At 35.6% G+C, this 24,321-nt stretch overlaps 2 protein-coding genes across 2 annotated transcripts in view; both read left to right on the top strand.

Annotated features, from left to right (window-relative positions):
* LOC111627119 (CAD protein-like) overlaps positions 1-17,587 on the top strand; it is a 175,800-nt gene extending 158,213 nt beyond the window's left edge. Inside the window, exons 47-54 of the mRNA XM_023370681.1 lie at positions 140-217; positions 295-436; positions 4,711-4,781; positions 10,145-10,270; positions 11,087-11,242; positions 11,312-11,413; positions 17,137-17,231; positions 17,314-17,587. Of these exons, the coding sequence (XP_023226449.1) occupies positions 140-217; positions 295-436; positions 4,711-4,781; positions 10,145-10,270; positions 11,087-11,242; positions 11,312-11,413; positions 17,137-17,231; positions 17,314-17,416 (873 nt within the window). The 3' untranslated portion in view covers positions 17,417-17,587. The remainder of the gene's footprint in view (positions 1-139; positions 218-294; positions 437-4,710; positions 4,782-10,144; positions 10,271-11,086; positions 11,243-11,311; positions 11,414-17,136; positions 17,232-17,313) is intronic.
* Positions 17,588-19,250: 1,663 nt separating this feature from the next.
* Positions 19,251-23,955, top strand: LOC111627129 (transforming growth factor-beta-induced protein ig-h3-like). Its single transcript, XM_023370695.1, has 14 exons — positions 19,251-19,761; positions 19,828-20,058; positions 20,928-21,071; positions 21,136-21,233; positions 21,301-21,461; positions 21,585-21,752; positions 21,824-21,974; positions 22,047-22,190; positions 22,357-22,569; positions 22,637-22,773; positions 22,837-23,007; positions 23,066-23,170; positions 23,245-23,485; positions 23,562-23,955. Exons 1-14 carry the CDS (start codon positions 19,610-19,612, stop codon positions 23,807-23,809), a joined length of 2,364 nt encoding a protein of 787 aa, XP_023226463.1. The 5' UTR covers positions 19,251-19,609; the 3' UTR covers positions 23,810-23,955.
* The last annotated feature ends 366 nt before the right edge of the window (positions 23,956-24,321 follow it).

The following is a 24,321-nucleotide window of genomic DNA, read 5'->3' as shown; positions in this document are numbered from 1 at the left end:
ATATAGCTTTTATTCAAATTAACATTTAAAAGTTATTAAACTAAAAAGCTTTAATTGAAAATTTTATTATAAATTTATAAATCACATAACCTTTAACTAGCTCACTTTGACTGTTAAGACTAAATTATAAGTTTTCCAGTTGCATGGACTTTTCAATTTGGCACACATATTCAAATTATGGGTTCAAAAAGATAGGTCGTTGGACCATATTTTGAAGGTATAACCATTTATTGAATATTAAATTTTCGTCTTGAACTCCTTCAACTACTGATTTTGTAATTTATTGTATCTCAGGGAAAAGTGATGGCTTCCATCTTCTATGAAGTGAGTACCCGCACCAGTTGCTCCTTCTCTGCAGCCATGCAACGACTTGGCGGTCACGTCATCCAGATGGATGAATCCACGTCTTCTGTGAAGAAAGGAGAAACTTTGGAAGGTAATTTGAACATTATGAAAACAATTCTCAAAATATACATCTGTCACTTTGTATAAAAAAAACGTATTTAAAGGCTGTTAAAGAATGTTGCCTTGATCTTTATATAAACAGCGTTTAAGTTGAAAACATATAGAAATACTCCATTGTATATATTTAAAATATGTTTCTGATAAATGAGTCTTTGTTTTAATTTTTATTCATTTACACTAATAATTTACACCTTTTGTTCTTTCAAAGATGTAATAAGATGGGAAATTGGGTTAATTGCAATTTAAAAGTGGGTGTGGATTATCTTTTGATTTTAAATTGTAGTTATGAACTCATCAAACAACTTTTCCTTTGTCTACTAGCCTAGAAGTTTTTTAAAAAATCATGAGAAATACTTTATACGCTATACATATTCATCTGCCCCTACAGTTTTTCTAGAAATCACCAAGGGTAAATATATGTATGCCTTCTCAACTATTTTTTATACATCAAACCTAATTTCTTATTTTAATTGATGGTTAATTATAAAACAGGTATAAGTAACATTTTGTGTTCTGTTGTATAGCTTATGCAATAATTATAATACATATACCAAATTTTGTTTGTAGGGTCCTCTCATGACAGCAATTCTTCTAGAAAATATTCACATATTTGGAGACATATAATGTTTGCATACTCTCTTGCACTCTTGCACTTCTCTTGGAGTATGAAAACATTAGGGTTTATGTTTTGTATTGACACACATGGGATACAATGCAATTATTTTTCATTTTTGTCAAAAATACAATGGCTCTTTGGAACATATCATTAATTAGTAAAGTATCTTCTTCCCTAAGTTTTCTGATGTTTAATACTAAGAAAAACTCTCTTGCCTATTGCCAAATATAATCAAGCATTTTGCAGAGGTCATTATGTTTTTTGATAGAAATTGGAATATTGTTTGGCTACTTCATTGGGACATCTGAGTATCTGGGAAAGGATGTCGCCTCCTCTTCTTGCTACACTTACTATCTTTTCATCTACAGGAAAATACTGGTTACTTGGAAAATATAACAACAGCTCTGATCTGTCAAACTTTAGCATTCTGCAGTTCTGAAGATCAACCTTTTTCCTTTTGCAGAGATAACTTTCTATTTACTCAATGCTCGAAATCTCCAGATGGCATTTTGTGCATGTGAAAAAGCTTTTGGCTTCATGTTTCTTTATTAAATTAATCCAATTGGAGACCATAAAGACACTGGGATAATCTGCCAAATTATCAAACTATAATAAGGCTAAGTTAATAATTAGATATGAATTAATTTGTCTAGAGATAGGCAGTTAAGTTGCCATTTCATGATAATTTTAATAATTATAATAAATTAATATTTAATTTATTATAGTTTTTTATGGAAGAAAAGAATTGTCTCAACTTCTGCATACCATGCAAATGTGTTGCCAGCTACACGACCTCCATCTGATTTTTGCTTCTGGAATAATTTAGGATATAATCATATAGGTTGATTATTACAGCCCAGTAATATAGCAGATTGTCTGGTTTTAATCAAAAATTGAGTTTATGATGATGATGTCTATATGATTCTAAGGTGTGGCTAAGTACTAAATAGAAAAATGTTACAAATGTCCAAAATATTTATTGTATTAAAGTTTTTATTTTGTCCTCCATTGGAATCTGAGAAGGCAGCTAAATGTTTGTATTCTGATCACAATTTCTTTGAATCTCTGGTAAAACCTTCCAAAGGCATGACATAACATCATATGAGCCTCCAGTAGCTATACTCTCAGGCCATACACGTGTACACAGCATCATCAGTGTTACAAACTTACAATTGTCTTAAATAGAACACACTTTCTATATGAATCAGAAGGACATAGCCTACTTCTAGCACCAAATTATTTAGAATTTAATTATTAATAGTAGCAGTAAAATAATTTGATTCAATATGGCAATTGTTTGGCTTATTATTAAAAAACATCAGGCTTTGAAATGTTTATAGAAGAGTTTTCTTGAATTTCTGGAGCAATTCTACCTAATGTTCCTATCTTAGTGTTGCACATGCCTTTATCACTTGAATGTTTTAATGCAAATTATAAAATTTTCATTATATAAGTAAAGGTATGCAAGAGTAATGTTATATGCTTAAAGTGATGTATCCAAAATATGACAACATACTGGCCTTAGTTGAAAATTCAAATTTTGTTTACAGACCTTCAAATGATATTTTACACACTTCTATTTGAATTTATATCTTGAAAGTTCCTGATTCCTGATAATTTTTCTCTTTCTATATCTCTCTAGAGAACTATTTAGAAGCCAACCATCAATTTTAGTGTATATTAAGTTCTCTACTGTGAATAAGGGCTAAGTAATCATCTCTCAAACCCATGTCATTGAATATTGTAGAGTCTACTTGCAACTTTTTTGATCAAAAAAATTATTTGCATTAACACAATCATTGACCACTTATTTAGTTGACACCTGGTAGGGTAATTATTCCTGCTGAGAGTCGTCATACTAGCTACGGTTGTCTCATCAACCCTAGATAGCTTTTCAAACATCCAGTGTACTACAGATACTATTTATGTCAAAATTTAAATACTACTATTGTAACTGGAGAAACACTAAACTTGTGTAATACATCCAAACTCCAGCACTAAAGTGAAGTATTTACAATGTGGAATGAATGTTTAAAACATTCTTCACAATACACTGTTTTACATTCAAAAGAAATATAGAACCTGATTAGGGAGGCTTAAGGTCACCGAAAACATTTGTTCATTGTAAATATTCCACTTCACTGCTGGAGATTGGGTATATTATGTAAGTTTATGTTAAAAATTTTTTGAGTTTATTTTAGCATTATTAACCAAATGATGATTCCAGATTAACTTTTGATCTAGAACTTGGCCAATTAATATAATAAACACTGTATAATTTAATTTAATTTGATGGGATACAGCAACACAATATGTGGGTGGTGCATTCTGGCAGGATTCTCTATGGGAAACTGGCCTGTATTTGGTGTTACAAATGTTAAAAAAATTCAGAAATCTCCATGTGACCCGCCATTTTGTGAGGTGCAAACCTTTAACCAACTGCCAGTGTTTGAAGGTTCTATTCCACCAGTGAGCCTACATAATTTGGACAATAGGTAAGAGATTATTTAAAGTACATGGCAAAAAATTGTGAAAAATGCAATGTCTCTTTACAAGTTTATTTCTCAATTAAATCACAAAATTTGTTCACAGTCATAAACTACAAACTTGACATTTATGATTAGTTGTGAAAATTAGCACTTAATCATTGTTCCATTCTTGACAGTACACTCAAGTGAATGGATGAGTCATGCTGCTCACAAGTGACTCCACCGGCTCAGCATCGATCATGTACCAAACCTCTTGCATTTTGAACAAAGAATTCTTCACAATGAAGTTTTCTTTTTTGGATCTTAATGCTCTAGGTGTTTCTTGAGGATAGCTGTTATTTCCATTAATTCAAAAATGACACACATATAAACTGGAACTGTAATGTTCAAATAAATAATACCTGAAAGCAATTTTCAGCAAACAACAAGTAACAATTTACTGGTCAAGCGTTTTTGGCCCAATTTATCCAACCCTCATCAGAAACAAATACAAAAGAAACAGTTCTATCATTCGAACATCGCCACATTCCAATTTTTAAGCATTCACAAAGATTTTCAGTTGAGACAGTGACACACCATTTACGTCATAAATAAAAAAAGCAATTTTTACAAGGTGTAATGTTATAAAATGAAATTATTAATAATAACTTTTTTGGCACTCTAAATAATAATTCCACATTTTGGAACTTGACTACAATCTGAGTTGATACAATTTCCATTCCTATCAGCTATATAAATTTCTAAGGACTCTAACGATTTTATGTCATGTCGGTCAAAGACCGTATGTAAAGGTGGTCTCATCCCAACAGGAAACACCTGGTTTGGTATCATAATGGCAAGAGTTTTCCATTAATTCTTAGAAAACATTCTCTGTACCTCCCCAAACATGAAAAAACACAAGTTTATGGATATATTTCTTCAAGAATTTGGAATGTCGTGTGGAATTTTCAATATGTTGCAACAATGCTTTAATCAAAATCCCATAATATGATTCCTCATTAAGTAGAGACAGATGTAGTTAAGAGATCTGTTGTTAAACAGTAAGCCAAGGATGCTTATCTTAGGTTTACTCCTTAATGATACTTTATCAATATATGAATGTTTATATATATATATATATATTTTTTTTTTCTTTTACAGATACAATTACAGTTATGTCAGGTTATAGTGACATTGTTGTTTTAAGGCATCCTGAACCAGGTGCAGTTTTGGTAAGTTTATGGATATATTAATAACTAGCTGTTACCCACAGCTTTGCCCGCGAGGATTTTGCAAGCAAACCCCATTTATATTTAGTATTTCAACAACCATAGTAATTGTTATATAACACCTACTGCTGAGAATGATGAGAATTGCCGAGAATCAAATGAAATGTTTTGAATTTGATCAAATTTTCTGGAACATTTACAATCGTTCTATAATCGAACCAATATGCAATAACAAATTCAAATTTAAAACGGTTCGAACATTTGGTTAAAAAATCGAAATATATGAAAATATTTATAACAATGTCTGAAATATTATCAATTTAATACATCTAAGTACTCAATGAAAATTAAACGTAGTTGAAAACGAAAAATCACATCTAAAATAGTACAGTAGAAGCCGTTCTTCTGGTTAAGCCTTAATCCTCTCCCTCTCCCCCATGAGGGAATTTCGAAAAATTCCTTCTTAGTGTGCATTCCCATGGCATGTCCAACTAAAACGAAGATAAAAATAAAAAATTGCATCTAAAATAGTATAGTAGAAGCCATTCTTCTGAGTTAGCCTTAATCCTTTCCCTCTTCCCCCGCAGGAGAATTTCGAAAAATCTCTTCTTAGTGTGCGTTTTCGTGACATACCCTAACTGTGTACCAAATTTCACTTTTTTAGGTTCAACGGTTTGCTCTGGGCGATGATGAGTCAGTCAGGACAAGTAATTTTATATATTTAGATAACAATAATAATTATTATTAATAATGGTTATATATAATTGCCAAGAACATTCTTAGAAAACTTGAACTCCTTTACACACAGAAACAATTGTTTGTCATTGCAATTTTTCTCAAAACCACCAAGGAACTATATGTGGGAATCTGGGGTTAAGAGAATGTTGTCTCTCACCTGTGTTCAGCTTCAGATTCAAAAGATCTGCCCACTCTGTCGCTGGATGGGATTGTACAATTATCATTTTGTCAACAGGAAATTCTTGTGATCTTCCTTTAGATTTAGACACCAGCCTAATTAGCACATTAGGCACATGATACAATATTTTTATATTTTTGGTCAAGGGGGAGGATTTGTGGATTCCCAGTAAGACTTTGGCATATATTTAAGATCAAGAAGAAGATCAATTAAACAAACTAAAAGCAACATTTAATGACAAGAATGAGTATAAAAATACAAATATGTGATCCTACACAAATAGTCTCTAAATTCCCTATTTAAAAGTGAGAGAGAGAGAGAATTTACATCATTAAAAACATACTACCTTGGTTGGCAAATGTTGATCTTTTTGTCAGACTATTGTACAGTCAGTCCTTTGTTAAAATTCTTCTTATGGAGAGGTTAATTGGCAATTCTCGGCTAATGGAGATTCAATTCGAATTCCTATAGAGATGGAGACATAGGTAGTTTGGAGACTGATGATGAGGAGCTGGAGCAGGACTATGCTCTCTTTGTATGGCTTCTATAAGGTAATTCCTTTTACGGCAGTCTATAGAATGTTATCGGCTGCTCTCGTGCTTTCTCTCCTTTTTATTCTAAATTCGTTTCCAATTGGGTTTTAGGATTGGTAACATCTGACGGAATATTCGTTCTGACGCATGTGGCCAGATGTTTGTTTGAGATGTATGATGACATCTCTCCCAAAGGAAGTTTATTTCCCTTCCCATGAATTTCACAGAAATGTGTTAAATTTGACATCAGTTTAATATTTAACAAATCTATATAAATAAAAATGTAAATGTTTATTTGTTCAAAATCTGAAATCTCCGAACGTTCTTAACCTATTGCTTTGAAAGTTTGACACAATGTTGCATTCAAATATGTGCTTGTTTTTATATTATATAGATGTCAAAATCCCCCTGCGGGGGAAAGGGACAAAATTAAGGCTTACCATGAAGAACTGGTCTTCCATTATTTTATTTTAGATGTGGTTTTTTGTGTTTTTGATTGCATTTTAATAGGGTATGTCAAGAGAATGTACACTAAGAAGGGATTTTTCAAAATTTTCCCATGGGGAATGTTATACATTTATAATAGATACATTTTGAGCCACAGCAACGTGTGGCTGGGTACAGCTCGTTCTTAATAAAATTAAAATATTCCATCTCTGGATTCTCACATTTATATGTATGCCTTTTTTCTTACTTGTTAGTTCACTCCTATTTCTTTTCTGTGGGTCAGCCTGTGCTGTAACCCAGTGGTGCACAAACTTTTCAGTTGGTGGGCCAAATGTGCATAAATTGTATGTAGGTGGCCCTCAAAAATTTTGTATATTTGTATGTACAAAAATTAAGACTTTTCTGTTGTTTAGAAGTGATGTTCAAATATGTTTATGAATTGGATGAACAAGTGCCACAGGCAGATTTGGTCCAGACTTTGTTTTGGTACTGCTGCTTCAATTAATATTATTACACACACACTTCTATTTGAACTTCTATCTAAAAAGCTGATAAGTTTTTTAGCATTTATTCACTCTATTATTGTTGGGTTTAGTGGGTTATACTCAGTTGACATCGGTGGCTGTGTACTATTCCGGACCAGAGTCAAGATATAGCATCCAAAACAAAACTAAAACTAAATAAGTGTGTCAGGGTCTGTGTCTGTATTCAGGAATTTCCTAACAATATGACATGTATTCAATATAGTGGCCTTCTGTAGTATGATGTATGTGTTACTATTCAATTGTAATGTGCCTGGGCTTTTGTGTAGTGTGTGTGATATCACACCTGTAGAGGAGAGAACCTGTAGAACCAATGGAAAAAATGAGCAAGGAATGAAAGGAAATAAGATTAACATTAATGAGCAATAACTATTGTGAGATCCAAATAGCCCCTGGGTCTAAATTAATAATTTAAAAATGATGTCAAAATTTTGTCATAAAATATTCTTTTATTTTGATGGAAAAATAACGTTTTCTAGCGTGGGAAAACAGCTAGGAGAGTCACTTCCTTTGACGGAAGTATGAGCATCCTCTGTTTTTCCTTTATCTGCTAAAAATCTCGCTTCGATGGGAACTGTCTAACCCTCATTTCTTCCCCCTTCCCATCCGTTCATGTGGATGAAGCCTTGAATGATAATTGGTCGTAAGTCAGAAGATATAGGCGAAGTTCAGTCAAATTCGGGAAGAGTTCGTCAACAGATCCCAGAGTATTCAGACGAAATCCATACAAGCTTATAAAGGCCAATGCCCTATGCTATAAGCCAGTGTTTTTCAACCTGTGGGTCGCAACCCCCCAGGGGGTCGCGAAGCCTTACACGGGGGGTCGCGGGTAGAAGAAAAAGACAAGTGTTAGTAGGTCTTACACTACATTAAAAAACCTACAATTTCAGCAAGAATTACGGCCCACCCCAGAAAATGATAGCGGAAAAAGTGTCGAGCTGATTTGCAAAAAAGAAATAAAAAGTAGAAATGTAGAAGCTGAAAATTCTGATCCTAAAAAAAAAGAGAAAATGTCAACAGCTCCCTGTGCCGAATGTTATAATTAAAAGAAGTTTCATACTTTATGTGTGTTAAGTTATTGTCGATTCTTGTGAAATTTTCACTTTAATCAACAATAATTTGTCTCAACAGAAAGAAAATTAAATACATAGTTTTTAAAGTCACTGATACAGTTTTAATATGGCCCTAGGGTAGTGGCCGGATGGCCGAGCGGTCAAGGTGGCAGCCTACCTCTCTGGGGGACCTGGGTTCGAATCCGAACGGGTCGAATAATCCCCAGGAACCTTTCGGGGGGTGGTCCGTTCGGATATGTCGGACCCCGTCTCTCACCACCCGGCAACCCCATTGTGGGCCTGGCCGAACTCATAATGGGCTTGCAAAAAGAGGCCCTCTTAGTGCCCACAGGGCGGAAAGAGTAAAAAAACAAAAAAAAATATGGCCCTAGGGGGGTCGCCAGAATTTTTTAACTTGTAAAGGGGTCGCGTATTCAAGAAGGTTGAAAAACACTGCTATAAGCAATACAGTATACAAAAGGCTTACTTCATGGACATAAATATTCTCAGTTAAATTGATCTCTCCATGAACAGAAGGCAGAGAACTCCAGGAGCGAAGTAAATACGTCACATACAGAGGAAAAGAACAACAACTAACAGGTTGTATGTTTTAATATGAAATTGTGAGCTCTCTCTCTCGATATATATATTTTAAGTCGAATTCATTGTGTCTCATTCATTTGTAACTCCATTTTTGTATAGTTTACTTATATATATGTTTATTAAATTCCTTTTATTACTAGTTTATATAATGTCTCCTCGATCTCTGAATCAGACCCCTCACGTGTGTTAATCCGCATATCCAAATTTGATTAACTGGTGTCAGCATCCTGACGAGATTCGAATCCTGCAATTCGGATCTATTACAAAAGCCCTCCCGGTCAAAAATCTTGTCGTAGGATCGGATCACAAGATCCGAAACCGAGAGAACTAGTTTCACGAACTAGCGCCGATTAAGTGATATTAACTTCCTAGCGAATTAGTATTCCCGGCTATTCTCACACTATGTAAAACATGTTAAACTTGTCTACCATCATTGTTTACATTTTGCTGAAGCATTTGACTATGTTCTCCTGAATTCTATGCAATATTTCCAGATGCAAGGACTTAAACCCAAAGACGATGCAGATTTCTGATTTTCACTGCATACATCTGCACTTTGAAAATTTTCCAAAGGAAATTTCTCCAGCAGGTCGAGGTTGAGTGACCACAGAGTCCATTACCTGACTTTCCATTTGGTTCCAGACTTTACACACACCCTGAATGTTTAGAGTCTGTTAAATTTAAAATGATAGGTACTGGCTTAACTATGCAATTTTATATGTTGTTTACACACATCATGCCTTCATCATTTTACATTAATTTCAGTCATATTTGCAAAAACTTTAAATTATTATTAAATACATACAGAAAACTAAACCCCAATTATTTTAATGATAAGATAGCCAAGTTCTAGACTGATAGTTAATCCTAATTAATTTACACTGTTCTGGAGAAAAAGATGACCTGAATATGATTATATCTTGTAAATTAATTGGTCTGGAAGTAAAGATTGGACAGAAGTCCGGTTAGCATAATTGCTAATGCATCCACATCAGCAAGCAGAAGTTACAGATTCAAGTCTCACTCAGGTTTGATCTTTCTTCTTCAAAATAGTCTAAATCAATTTATTTATTTCTGAGTATCAAATTTAATACAAGATGGTAGTACAACCACCTACTTTTAGTCCAAATTATGTAATATCTATCTAATTAACTAGCCATATTCTCACTGACAGTTAACCAGACTTTATCATTTGATTACTGCAATTATTTTTATTTTTTGAGCTCAAGAGAATCATCAAATTAATTCCAAAAATTTCCATTTTTATTTACAGAAAGTTGCTAATGTGTGTCAGAAACCAGTCATTAATGCAGGCGATGGAACAGGAGAGCATCCAACTCAAGCACTTTTGGATGTTTTTACAATACGAGAAGAGATTGGAACTGTTAACGGGCTGATTGTAAGTAATGTATTAAAGTGGTTTTAAAAAAAATTAGACTATTTGATTCATTATTCCTTGAAGTTAAATTACTGGTAATATGCTTATTGAAATAAACATTTTGTTAAAGTCAATTATTTTTTTTTAAAATTTTTAGAACTTTAATAAAAAACATTAGCATAAATCAGATTTATAAGTTTATTGAACTCTATCAGGGTGGTCATATTTAGAGGTACCCAAGTTAAAATCCAATATAGATTTTTGCTTTCTCTTGAACAGTTTGGGTCTGTTTGTTCCCCATCCCACTCTGTACTGATCAATTCTGTTTTGGATATATCTATTTATAACAAGCAAGTGCACCAATGGCTGACAAATGAAACTGCCAAATGTTGGTAGTTGATGCTAGATTTGCATGAAAACAACAGGCTAGCCATGTGGAGTTTTCCAGCTTTTCTTTATTTGTGTAATGCCTAAATAGGGACCAGTTTTCCATAGAAGAGTACTCCTCCCATGGAGGATCCCATCAATCCATAACAATCATTATTGCAATTACTTATACTGTATGTAGTCTATGGTGTGACCTTCTTGGTAATCAATCAGTCATATCAAATTCTAGCAGTTATGAAGTTCTTGTGTGCCAGTTTTGATTTTGCTAAGCTTTTTTACAAATAGATTTTAAAAGTCAACCATTTTTTATTGATTATTAATTTATGAGACAGAAGAATAATTGCAGTTTTCTTTTAACTATGAAATACTTTCTAGAGTTTAAATTGTATTGATTTATGCTCTTAAGTAGAAGCATCAGAGCATCATGCAAATTTTAAATTGCTTTTACAGATAACGTTGGTTGGAGATCTAAAACACGGAAGAACAGTCCATTCTCTGGCTCGTCTCTTAACCCATTACAAGGTGCAGCTGAGATATGTTTCGCCTGATAATTTAAAAATGCCAGAAAATGTAGTAAATTATGTTTCTTCAAAAGGAATTTCTCAAGTAGGTTAAGTTATTTTTTGATTAATTTTTTAGTTTTAGCATTAATTTAAACGTATTTGTACTTAATAGGAAGAATTTTTCTCGTTGGAAGCTGCAATCCCAGAAACAGATGTATTATACATGACTAGAATCCAGAAAGAGAGATTTACATCATTAGACGAGTTTAATAAGGTAATTAGCATAATCTGAATGAATTGATTGTACAAATTTAAGCTGAACATATAGTAATAAGTCTGTTCTTTTACTATAACACTCTTGAACTGAATGAAAAACAAGCAAATTTGTAAAACTTTGTGCTGAGTGCCTTGAAATTTACCTCATAAATAAGGTCTGGATTTTTGGGAGCATTTTTAGAATGGATTGGGTGCTCATTTGGGTGCTTTTTTCTTCCGTTTTAGGTGCTTTTAAATGCTGTATTATTAAGACAAAAACCAACAAGAAGTATTATATTTACAAACTACATAATTGTTTATTGCAATTTAGACATAAAGATGAGCATTGTAATTTACAACAGTAAATCATTTCAATGTTCTTAAAAGTGAAGTTTTCTCATTTGGAGGATAGAATGTCTTTATATAAGGAAATAGATTTTTCTACATCAATCGAGACTAAGGGGACATGTTTCATTTTTACTTGGAATTCTAGTTCAGTGCAATCCAGTGGCGTGCCGTCATTAAAAGCGGTGGATGCGCCGCTTCCCTTGTATTTTCTAAAAAATAAATATAGTAATTTTAATTATATGAAAATAATCACACAATATTTTATTATAACCGCATTATGTATCTTATTACAAATTTCTATACTACACGTGAAAAAAAAAAAGATTGCTATAGTATATTCAAATATTAGTGGTGGAGTAGCGGAGTGGAAACACTGTATTGTCAGCATCCAAAAAGCCAGATTCACACATGTGCTTTACAGAGCACCAACCGCACCTGGTTTAGCCGGTGGAAGCCTAGGACCTTGTGTGGCTGCTACACGTATAACGCATCCAATTCTATCCGGGACCGGTTCCAGGCTGTTAGCCACCCACCCGCTAGATATTTGGCCGCCCTCGCCCAATTATGTGAATCGCGAGTAGATTTATAACTTAACCCGACCGATAAGAATTTTCCTGTATGTTTTTATGATAGTTCTGTATAGTTGACAGGAGTTTAAAAAATCCATTAAAATATTTGATATTTTTATTCCGCTCTCCGAATTTATATTACTCACGGATTTCAATGTTAAACCAGTGATATTACGATTTCATATGTCCCATCTCTAAGGGGATGTAGAAAAAAATGTGTACAATTCTTGTACAATGTTAAAAAATTAACCGTTAGTTTGGTAGCATAATTTACAACTAAATTTAATGAATGAGAGAGACGCACGAGGTACAGAAAAAGCTCTAGAATTTATTTCCCTTAAATTTACAATTTATATATCCATTTGACATAAAAATTTGTCTTTCCACTTTTTCCCAAGACTACAAATATTCGAGTACAGAGTAACTGGTTTCGAATTATTTCTACTTAAGAAGTAGTTAAATAATTAAGAGATTAGGGAATTGGGGACATAAACAAAACCCTGACGAAAGAGCCAAAATTTTACTTAAACAAAAGCCTAACCGAACCAATCTCTAGCCAAGTACAGTGGGACTGATTTCTTTGAAATATTAGACGTAATAAAGACAGACGTTTTTCCAGTTCAATGAGAGTGACCGAAAAGTTGTAAATTTTGGAAATTTCTGTGGACAACACCTGGTCCTAAAACGAATTAGTTAGAAAACAAATGATGGACAATCTATTAAGTTTAACGTATTTAGACTTTTACAGCTACGGTGAGAAATATTTAAAATTTACAAGAACCCTGTCATGTCTTTTGAGGTATATCAGTGATGCGACAAAAGAGGCATTTGAAATTGACCAGTATCGGCATTCTCAGGGTTTGGCAGCCCACTTGCATGTACACACCGCACACCTAGCAGGACCATCTCTAATTCCACTCGTAGGGAGATATTTGACTAAGTGGTTAAGGTTTAAACAGTAAAGAATATTTTATGTTATTTTTATGTACGTTTCATTGCAAAGCTATAATTAATTATAATTTTCTTTAAAAGTATATTTGTACAATTGAATGTTTTGTACCAGGTATGTGTATCCACCACACATTTTATTTCACCGAGTAAGATTTTATAATTTTATTTTTAATTTTAGCCCTTATATCGTGGCTAGCGATTCAGAATGTTATTGCGATATTAAAAATTTATTTTTAAAAAGTTTTGGCTCGAGATAGTATAATGAAAAAGAAAACATTATTAAAAGAGAATTGCCAATGCTTAAGTTAAATATAAACACTTCAATAAAAAATTTGTTTGCCATTTTCATGATAAAATGGCTCCGTAAATGCATAAAAATGCAAAAATTGTTTTGTTGGCTTGCCTACTATTTTCAAATGAAATTAGTGTGTGGAATAAGAATGGCTTTGACAATTTAGCTGGCAAAAGACACGAAAAATCGTCGATTCTTTCGTATTTGAAGCAATTTGGAAATCGAAGCAGAATAGAATTTAACATTAGTAAATAATATAAAATAAATATTGAAAATTATAACAAGATAGTTACAGTTAATAGATATATTATATCTAAATAAATAGATGTTATATGTTTTTATCAAAGCGAGAATTGGCATTTAGAGGTCATATGGAATATATTGGATCTAATAACGGAGATAATTATATTGAACTTGTTTATTTATTAAGTACGTCAGATAAATAATCTATTAAAAATACATTTAAAGAAAGAATTAACTGGTTGTCCCTGGAAGTCGGCTTCTTATAGAAACACGGCTTCCCTATCATCAAATGTCACGGCACGCTACTGGTGCAATCCAAAATATTTTTCAAATCGGAATTTTTTGGTAAATTTTTTAAGTTTGTCCAGGGCAAGGCCGTCCAGTACATCAAGTGCCTGATTTACAACATTTCACTGATCCTGCATTTCAGTTCCACATCTTTCCAGCTCATTGATTTTATCCACCAATAACTTGTATGAATGCACGAAGTAGAGCTCTGTGGTCACTACTAGATCAGCGACCAGTTTCTTGACACTGTCGATAGCCGCAGAATCGTCAGGAAGAAGTTCGTTGATAAATGCATTACTTTTCTCAAAGTTCTCACAGTAGAATACCACACCATTTATCCAAGACCCCCAACAGGTGACCACTGGACTGAGTGGTAATGGCAGTCCAGTTACATCACGGTACAAGTGCTCCCGACTAGGGCACTTGAGAAGAACCATTTTCATTTTCAAAATGAAGTCGTCGGCCTTGCTATATTCTACACGAATACATTCACAAACTCAGTGTAGGGCATGAGCAAGACAGGTCACATGCTTTAGGTTGTTGTAGATACACTTCAAATTTGAGAATGCTGACATCTAAGATGCTTGATATGTAACAACAAGCCAAATTTTTTTGTACTGGACACCATTTGGTTCTTTCAATGATGTTTGTGTCAACTTGACACAAACATCATTGAAAGCTTGGGACATTGTAGTCGAGTTTGTTTTTTCAAGTTGGTACATTTTGAACAACATTGGTTGTACACTACAGGATTGTCTCCGACAACGTCCAGGATTTTAGATATTGTTTGATCATAAACTAGTTTCACATAGTTTTTTCTAAGAGTGCTCTCATCAGGGACAAGCTTTCTCGTGTATTTCTGGAGAAATAAATGACTTAAAGACTGGATTGTTTCTTATATAAGGGTATATTTGCCTGCAGAAGAGTGGTTATTAAATCTGCATAAAATGTATTATTAGCCTTCTGAGATTATTCTCCTCTTTAAAATGAGGCCCCTATAAATGTCTGCTTGAAATTCCTCCTTTTTTTTTTTTTTTGCCTTCTCTATGGTTTTCCAAACTCATGTGTTGCTTGATTTTTGTTTCTTGGTGTTTCACATCAAGCAAAATCACATAATCACATGTGGAACAGTGAAGAACTTTTTCGTCTGTTCATACACCTTTGTCTTTAAACTTATTTGTTAAAATGTTTAGTTTAGATGTGGACAATTTTGTCATTTTCTAATGGCGGCAACACCGAATAAAGGAAATTGGAACTGTTGCGCTCACAAGTCGGGGTAAGGTGACCTCAATACAGAATTTTCTAGATTGTTCTTTTTTTAGAAAAGAAAACACATGTTGCAGATTCTCAGTGAATCTGTTTACATTCTTAGAACAACCCTAAGGTTTAGTTATTTAGTCCAGCAAATTTCTTTTTACCCCCTTTTCTCTCAACAAAAGAAGAGAGTAAGCTAAATATTGTATTTTTGTTCTCAGCATATGTGATCCAGTTTAACAAATTTGTTTTTTTCCCCTCAAGTGAATGAATAAAAACCACCAAAAAAAGAGATAATTGTCAGCATATTCTTTGAAAATGTAAAAAAGGGGGAAGCTGGGTGCAAAATATATAGTTTGGGTGCTAGTCACCATTTTGGGACAGGTTTGTGATTTCGGTGCTAAACAATTTGGCAATGAGTGGGATTACTGCACTAAAACCGACGTCGTTTATCTTTTTACACTCTGTCCCTTTCAAAAAACCGAGTGGGTGCGGCATCCAAAAATCCCAACCTTACTCATAAAGCCACGTGTAAACCAAAATTAGAGCATGGTATACGAGCATGGTGTTTTCACCAAAAAATTTGCATGCTTGGGGAGTGGCTTGAGGCACTTTGTTTGCAAGTTTGTCAAGTGTTCAAGAATAAACTCTTTGACAAGGCAGCTTGGAGCAAAACTATGAGTTGAAGAGCCATTCTAGAATTGTCTGTGAACACCTATCCACTGACCATGTAATGTATTAAAACAATTCTTGAACTTAGGTCTGTACACAGTTTAAGAATGTTGTTAATGTTTATTGTTAGAGAAAGAGAAGGTTATTATTATTATTTTATGCTTGTAGTAACCTCCAACTTTTGGATGTACAGTTGGCCCCCTTATAACACTGTTGATAATTTCATGTTATATGAATTCCATGTTGTACGAGTCACTTAGATTTTACAAATACGTGAGCCGTTCACAGCCCGGCACACGTATTTGGAAAATCTAAGTGACTCGTACAACATGGAATTCATATAATACGGAATTATCAACAGTGTTATGGGGGGTCAACCGTAATACGTACAAAAGCCAAGTAATGACATTGTGTATTATAATGAGGAATTATTTTCCCAGACTGCTAGAAAGAAACATTAAAAAATGCCTTCAAACAGAAGAGATTGTGTTATAATGCTAAAACAGACAATAAAAATAATTTTCACAAATTATTTTCATCTTGTGGAAAGCACCACCCCATACAATAGCTTGAAGTTTTCATTTGCCAATTGAAAATGCACAAAATTGCAAATTTGACAGACACACGAAAAGTGATTTAAGGATATTAAAGTATGTAAGTAATATTAAAGTAAATTATATAATGTACAAAAGATTGAGTCGCCCAAAAGTCCTGGACTATCTGTAATTAGAGTTTCAGTTTCAGTTTGTAAGTGTATTAGTTAGTGATTATATGACTGATTTCTATAATTTTACTAAAGACAATAACTTAGTCAAAACTAGTAAAATGGTAGAGAAAGACACCACGTTTTCTCTAGGCATTGGCATTTGTAGATATAAAACAAGGGTTTTGTCCAACGGGGTTTTAATCAAATCTGAACCAGTGGATATCGTTAAAGATGGACCACATTCCCTCCAACTCGTGTTGTAGACTAAGCCCATTCATAATGGACAAATATATTATTTGTACAGCCTGTAGCGTACCAATGCTTCGAGTTGGTAAATCAATTGATACACGAGATACGAGATATTTCAGTTAAACGATAAACTGGGGGAAAAAATAATATTTAAATTTGTTTATATGTAGGCTTGCGGTCATTTCGTCGTCACTCCCGAATTAATGACAAAGGCCAAGAAGAGAATGATCGTCATGCATCCTTTACCTCGAGTTTTTGAAATCAGGTACAGTACATCATTATTACATTATACCCCGTTGTTATAATAGAATTTTGTTATCATTGTAATCTTTTTACTTTGTTTTCAGTCCCGAATTTGACACAGATCCTCGCGCTGCCTATTTCCGTCAGGCGGAAGCGGGAATGTACGTTCGAATGGCACTCTTGGCCGTCGTTCTCGGTCGTTCTTAAAGCATTTCAACGTCTTTTTAACACTTGTATAGTTTACGCATTCCAAATTGCATGTAAATTTTACAATTTTTTATAACTGGGTACCAATTTTCTAGCAAAACTAATTTTCTATTGGATTTGTTACGAAACTTGTATTGAAATAAAATATTTTGTTATTTGTATTACTTTAAATGCTATGTTTTCTACATCACATTCGTGAGCCGAATAACAGAGACATTACACACTATCGCCAGACGGATGGGAGATGGTGCTATCTGTTCCCATCCTATCTAACAATGGATAGAAACCGAGAGTAGTCACGCCATCCCTAGTACAAATAATTTGAGTATCTCGCCAGCATAGTCAAATTTACAAAGAACATAGAGACCATCTTAGCGCCCGCAGAATAAAAATTATATTTTTAAAAATGTTTTAACACAAGTATTTTTACCATCGTCATCCAATAAAGAAGTCGTAATTCACCTTCATAGTCCTTACGGAATGCGAAGACCAACTGCAGGAATTATTTTACTCTCATTTCACAATTTAAGAAAATTAAATTATTTAAATGTGTGTCACGTATTGTTTAGATGCGAAAATTGTAGTTTTCCTTTAGAAACTGTGGATCGATTTGCATGGGGAAACATTGCAACAACCATCAACACAGAATTCGAGTAATTTTTAAATATTCATTAATAAAAATACATTTGGAATCATTTCAAAATACATAAACTTATTGTGGCCCTAAGCTATGACATATAACAGACCCTTCTCCTTCACCAAATCACCACCCTAAGCTACAGTGTCCCGCGGTGACATTCGACGAAAGGGAAAAGCGGTGCGAGGTTGGTGCTCTGTAAAGCCAATGCGTATATATACGATAGCAATCTTATCATTTTTTCTCACACGTACTGTAGAAATTTGTAATAAGATGCATAATGCGGTTGTAATAAATATTAATTCCAAATACGTTAAAATCGCGCCATGTGTATTTATATTTTAGAAAATACAAGGGAAGCCACTGCTAAGCTAGTCTCACAATGCATCCCATTAAATAACTTACCATTTAAAAAGTGAATACTGTATAATCTACGAGAGAGTGAATTTAAGAATTGTGATTATTCTTCACGCCAATGATCTGAAAATAGAATAAAAGCCATTCGATTCTTCCCAGCAATAATTTCGATTATTGCGGTTCAAAATTAATTACGGTTCCTCGACTGGTGAGTCGCGAGCCCCACATTTATCGGTAAGCCAAATGCTGCCCATCCAGATAAAATACACAAAAAATAACAGTTAGTTTGCTCAATTAAACATCGTCCCAAATAAATTTTGTTTATTTTTCTAATTTTAATTCAAAAAGTATATAAATAAAACTTAAATTTTGCATTCTAAGCGCAGCAAATTATTAACTTTCTTTTTTGCTGGAGTGATAAAAACGTAAACGTACAGCTCCCGATCTACCGGTTGGAAAACAAATTTTTCGTAGTAACGGTTTAGGCCAGCAATTAACCAACCTTTTCTTAACTAGTATATTTAATAATGGTTAGTGTAGCTCGCGGTCTATCGGTTGGGAAGATTAAGCGCGGCTCATGAAATTATCCTAGGAAAGTGGTTAACACTTTATAAAATCCTTTCCGGAGACGAAAAAACATTTTGTGTCCCGAATACGCGTTAGACTCGACCTTGAGCGACTCGTTGATGTTCGCAGACGTCAAAAATTATATCGGATGAAAACTTCTGACGTCACTTTCCATATGTGAAGACGGTTTTCTAAAGAAAGTAAAAGGATATTTATTGATTTTCAAGGTTCCGCATTCACGTGATTCGAAGATAAAATTATCCTACCGACGAGGAAAATTACAATAATTCAAGTAAAACATTCAGGAAGTTCCCATTGAAAAGTAATGCTTTGGAATGGAACTAATGGCTACGGAATATCGAAGGTCCTCCACCAATTTAAAGCCTTAATCAAACGAGAGAGTTCACTTTTTACCGCGCTAAAAGGTCACTTCTTACGTAACGCCACTGTAGTATTATTTTTATTTTGAACGCATCCCGTCGAGCTTAACCGTGACCGAAGAGACTCGTCGTGATCGTGTAACGTAAGCAACAGCATTTGTGACTCCTCGAGGTCAATGGCTCGTCGTACAAACTTATAAAAGCCGCTTCGACTCGACTCCATCCTCGTATCGTGCGTTTGGGACGGACCGGATGAAGTACTTGGCCGCTTTCTTGCTGATTTGCATATTCGCGCGCGCTGTAAATGGATCCAGGAAAAGGAGATTTTTGGATTATTTTAATCCCGCGCAACCAAATTTGCTTCTTAATACACCCGACCACGTGTGGGAGGATCACGCCGACAGGTTAGTTACCGTTTCCGTGGGGTTTTTTTTATTTAAAAATTTGGCTGCTGAGGTAACTTTTTATAGGATCTGGAGAATGAACAGGAATCGCCAATTGCATTTTCGTCGTCCGGATGGTTTCTTCGACGATTCTAATTTTTGGGAAAGTTTCCCGTCTCCGATTAAAGTGCCCGATTGGTTTCCATTGAGACCTTTCCAAAATCCTTGGCCCCCGTTTTCTAGACCTCGCTGGGAGGCTGTGGACGTGACCGGAATCGGAAGGACTTTCGCATCTAACGACAGACCTTGGTGGAAAGGGTGAGCACGTTTTTCCTTAATCGTTCCATACAAGAAAAGAAACGTTCTGTTTAATCGCCGTTTACTTACTATAATCGCTTTGGATGTTTAACGTTCGTTACTGTATATACTCGAATCATTTTGCCTTATGCGTAAACTATCTACTCCTTATCTACTGTGGGTATATATATACAACAGACAAGGAGTACAGTTCGTGCGTGTGACTATAGACAGTTGAAGCGCGTGTAGGCCTACACAAATGCACGGGCATATAAGCCCTTCGACTGCGTAGTCCTGGCTGTGGTACAAAATGAATTCTTTACTCCCTCGTCTTAAATAATTGTATAAATCACATAATCATTACTTCCGCCTACCTTACGCGCTCGACCATCAACTTTCGCATTATCGTATAGATTAAGTACTTCCCGCCTTATCTACGCAATCAAATCTTTTTTCTTCCTACCAACGCGCGCAAAAGGTCCGTTTTAGGTGTTAAATCGGCAAAAATTTGCTTCTTTTTGTCCTCCCTTTCCCATCGTTATCGGGCGTCGGAAGTCGAGGTACCGTACAGTACGTCCCCCTAATTATATCATCGGGCGAGATGTTTTAAACCATTCATACATATATATATATAGGCAAGTTTTGCGACGACTAGAGAGAAGAATAAACGACGGGTGCAATTTTACGTCATAAAAGACTCTCCCATCGTCGGCAAACGTCAAGTAGTGATGTAATAATCGCAATTTCCTACTTTCTACGCGCGCTAAGAACGCTCGTTATCCATCAATATACTGAATATTTATTATATTTTATTGATAGTTTTTACACGGGCACGTTTACGGATAAAATGATCCTATGCGGGATGTGGGCTAATTACTTTGCGTTTACAGTGCGAACGTATGCGAAGAGAAAGAAGTGTTAATAGATAACGTAGAAGTGGAACGAATTGCCAAATCGAGTAACGAAACGTACACCAACTACGAACACATGTCGGAATGTAGGGAGACCGAAACTTCTTACATCTGCAAAACGAGGTCAGTATCATTCCGTATGACGCTTCTAATAAATCAATACGTGTATATTAACGTTACTCTTCAGTTTACAAGATGATAACGTCAACAAGACCGTTTACGTCAAGTACGAGTGTTGTCACGGTTTCAAAAGACGTTACGACGGTGAACCGGGTTGCGTCGAAGGTAATTGTTTTCGGTTGCGATAAACTAAACCGGGGAAATTACATTTTCTTTGTTTCGGAAACTTTAGTCGACCTGAAAGACTTGATACAGACGATTCGATCGTTGGCACTGACGCGCTTCTTGGAACTGACCACAGACATCGGCGTGGAAGACGAATTCAGGACCAATAATTTTACAGTTTTCGTGCCAAATAACCAGGCCTTCGAAGATTACGAAAGGCAACGAGACGTAAGAATCGTAACAGTCCGGTAAAGCGGTTTTACTACGGAAGAATAAGCTGTATTAAAGCCGCTTTACGGTTACTCCGTTGTTACTTTCAAAGTATCCTCATTCGACCTTTCGAACTTTCAGGGCAATGGCGAAATGACCATCACCACCACAGAAGATACTAAAAATATGCTCACGGGCCACGCCATCGAAGGTTTCCATAAATCTGGTGACTTGGTAGACGAACGCGTCGTTCCTTCGGCAAATGGGCGCAGCGGAATTCGTACCAACATGTTCTTCATGCCGGAAAAGGTAACTCGGACTTGTGTCTAACCACGCTCCGCGGGAAAAAGAAATTAATGCAGTAATTACGTTTTGGGCAGATAATAACGACTAATTGTGTTCGAGTAGTTAGCATTAACAATTATGCGAAGAACGGTGTGGTGCATATTGTGGAAAAAGTATTACCTCAACCGACTAGAACTTTGGCCGGTATCATTTCTAGCGATCCTCAGTTTAGTATTCTTAAGGGATGTGAGTAATTTTTAAAATATAAACATTTCTTTGGTGATTTGCATAAAAATTTTCACGTGAATTTTTCGTTAGTGCTTAGTCGAGCTGGTTTAGTGCAAACTTTACGCCATCCCAACGGCAACTTCACCCTGTTTGCTCCGACCGATTCGGTATTTAACGACGAGTCTAATCTTAAAATTCTAGAAAAGGTGATGGATGGTAGTTCGTGCTCTACGAGTAAGTTGATTTTCTACACAATATAATTACATTTATTTATTTAAATCCCTTTTTACATCCAGCCAGAGACGGCTAAATGTAAAGAAGGATTTAAATTGATTCAAAAATCTTTCGTACGGTCATTATCGTTTATATTCCACAAAATGACTTTAATTTCGTCTTTAAGGGATTCTGAAGCATCACCTTTTGCCAAATGTTATTTGCACGCCCGCTTTGACTGCTCAAGCTCGAACTATAAACGTTCTCGAAAATTATCTAACGTTGTCGCGAAACGAAAACGATAAACTGTACGTGGACGGCGTGCAAATTGTAGCTAGAGACATCGTGGCTACCAACGGGGTCCTCCATATTATAGATGGAATCCTGCTACCCGACGAAGGTAAATCATTTTCTTGTATGGAATAAAATTTATAATTTTATCGCATGTTAGTGCTATTTTGAAACAGTTCAAACGCTGAGCGATGCGCTAAAAAGTGGCGGAATGCACGAAGTTACGGATCTCATCGAAGAGGCGGATCTTCGGGAGGAACTGGATAAATTGGATAATTTTACATTCTTTGTCCCTACCAGAAAAGCTCTAAAGGTAAAGAATTGGTTGCTTAATCTATTTAGATATAAAAACTGAATATTGAATTTAATTAAATAGAAAATGTCGCCGATTTTGAAAGAGGAACTGAAGAACAATAAAGAGAAGCTACGCGAAACTCTTTTATATCATATCGTGCCGCACGACAAGGACGAATGCGACTTTAAGGACAACGTCAAGTTGCCCACTCGCGCGAATAACAAGACAATTAGAATAAATCAATACGGAGAAGTAAGTTTTTTATGAATTTTGTAAATATTTTACTGGATGTAATTAATAAAACTCTTAGTTTTCCACAATTTCCAACGTTCCCGCACACATTACCGCTCAATGCGTTCGAGTGATCCCCAGCGACAGGAGAGTGTGCGGTGGGGTGTTACACCTAGTCGATCAGGTAGATTTCGACCGCTTCCATCCATTTCTTTATTTAACTCGGGTGTAAATTTTGGGAATTTTGCCTACGTACAGGTGTTACTTCCTCCTAAACAAAGCGTAATGGACGTCATCGAAGACACGAAAGAGTTTTCGGTGTTGAAGCATTTACTTCGAGGAACGGGTCTGGATCGTAAATTAAGAGAAGACGAAGGGCCCTTTACTCTCTTTGCACCCACGGACACCGCATTTTATAGTTTTTCTGAAGTTCCCATTTCCGAATTAACCGAAGATTGGAACAGAGCCGAACGATTCCTCAAGAGGCACATCCTGAACGGTAATGGCGGTCGGTGCAAAGCGCCGCGCGTGATAGACTAATGCTAAACTAACGCTATAATACTTTATTTGTCCAGATATGAAATGCTGCGCGGGTATATTCCACTCTCCGTTTCGACACGACCACGCGAGAACTCTAGAAGGTTCTTTGGTGCCACTGCATCGAGCAACGTCCGGATGGATCTGGTTCGGACGCGCTAGAATCCATCAATGCGACCTGACTGCCGAAAACGGGGTGGTGCACATCATCGATAAAGTACTCGGCACGCCGACGCCCAATTTTTTCCATCCCATTCCGGATAATTCCTTCAGATTCTTTCCGTGATGCGTACGTTGAATTATCCATACTTAAAGAAGCTTCCACGAAGACTTACGCAGCCTATTTATCGATGTACAATACGTGGGAAGAATTACGCGCTTTCTCATCGTAAATCCGATTACTGAATCTTTCTCGTAAATAAATATTTTTAAATTTTTGTACGAACAAGATCGACCGTATTCTTGTCTCTGCTATAATAATCCCTGAACATTAAACTAATTACACGAAATATGAATTTTTATAATCTTGGTCGGAGGCTGTTTAAATAGCCAGTCGAAGGAGACTCGCAATCAAATCCTGGTGGGCGACTCCCAACCAATTTTTCTACGGCCATCTCGTCCGGGCCCCCTCCCTCGGCACGACCGCTTCCGTTTTAGGCCTAGCGGAGCGCGGGTTCGAATCCCGTCCTCGTCTACTTTTGACGGCCGGATTGCCGAGTGGTCGAGGTGGCGGCCTACCGTTCTGGAGTGCCGGTATCGAATCCGGGCGGGTCCGTTCGGATAAGTCGGGCCACGTCC

The sequence above is a fragment of the Centruroides sculpturatus genome, unplaced genomic scaffold (assembly GCF_000671375.1).
Source record: "Centruroides sculpturatus isolate CEXI.00-Female unplaced genomic scaffold, Cexi_2.0 scaffold471, whole genome shotgun sequence".
Classification (NCBI taxonomy): Eukaryota; Metazoa; Arthropoda; class Arachnida; order Scorpiones; family Buthidae; genus Centruroides; species Centruroides sculpturatus.
The sequence above is the reverse complement of the archived record's forward strand: the minus strand, read 5'-3'. Positions and strand labels throughout refer to the sequence as shown.

What these genes read in the sequence shown, in the direction of transcription:
- LOC111627129 (XM_023370695.1), top strand. Translation starts at nt 19,610, where the DNA reads ATGAAGTACTTGGCCGCTTTCTTGCTGATTTGCATATTCGCGCGCGCT. An exon ending in TCTTACATCTGCAAAACGAG is followed by an intron (nt 21,072 to 21,135) that starts GTCAGTATCATT and finishes GTTACTCTTCAG; the next exon opens with TTTACAAGATGATAACGTCA. An exon ending in TGTTACACCTAGTCGATCAG is followed by an intron (nt 23,171 to 23,244) that starts GTAGATTTCGAC and finishes GCCTACGTACAG; the next exon opens with GTGTTACTTCCTCCTAAACA.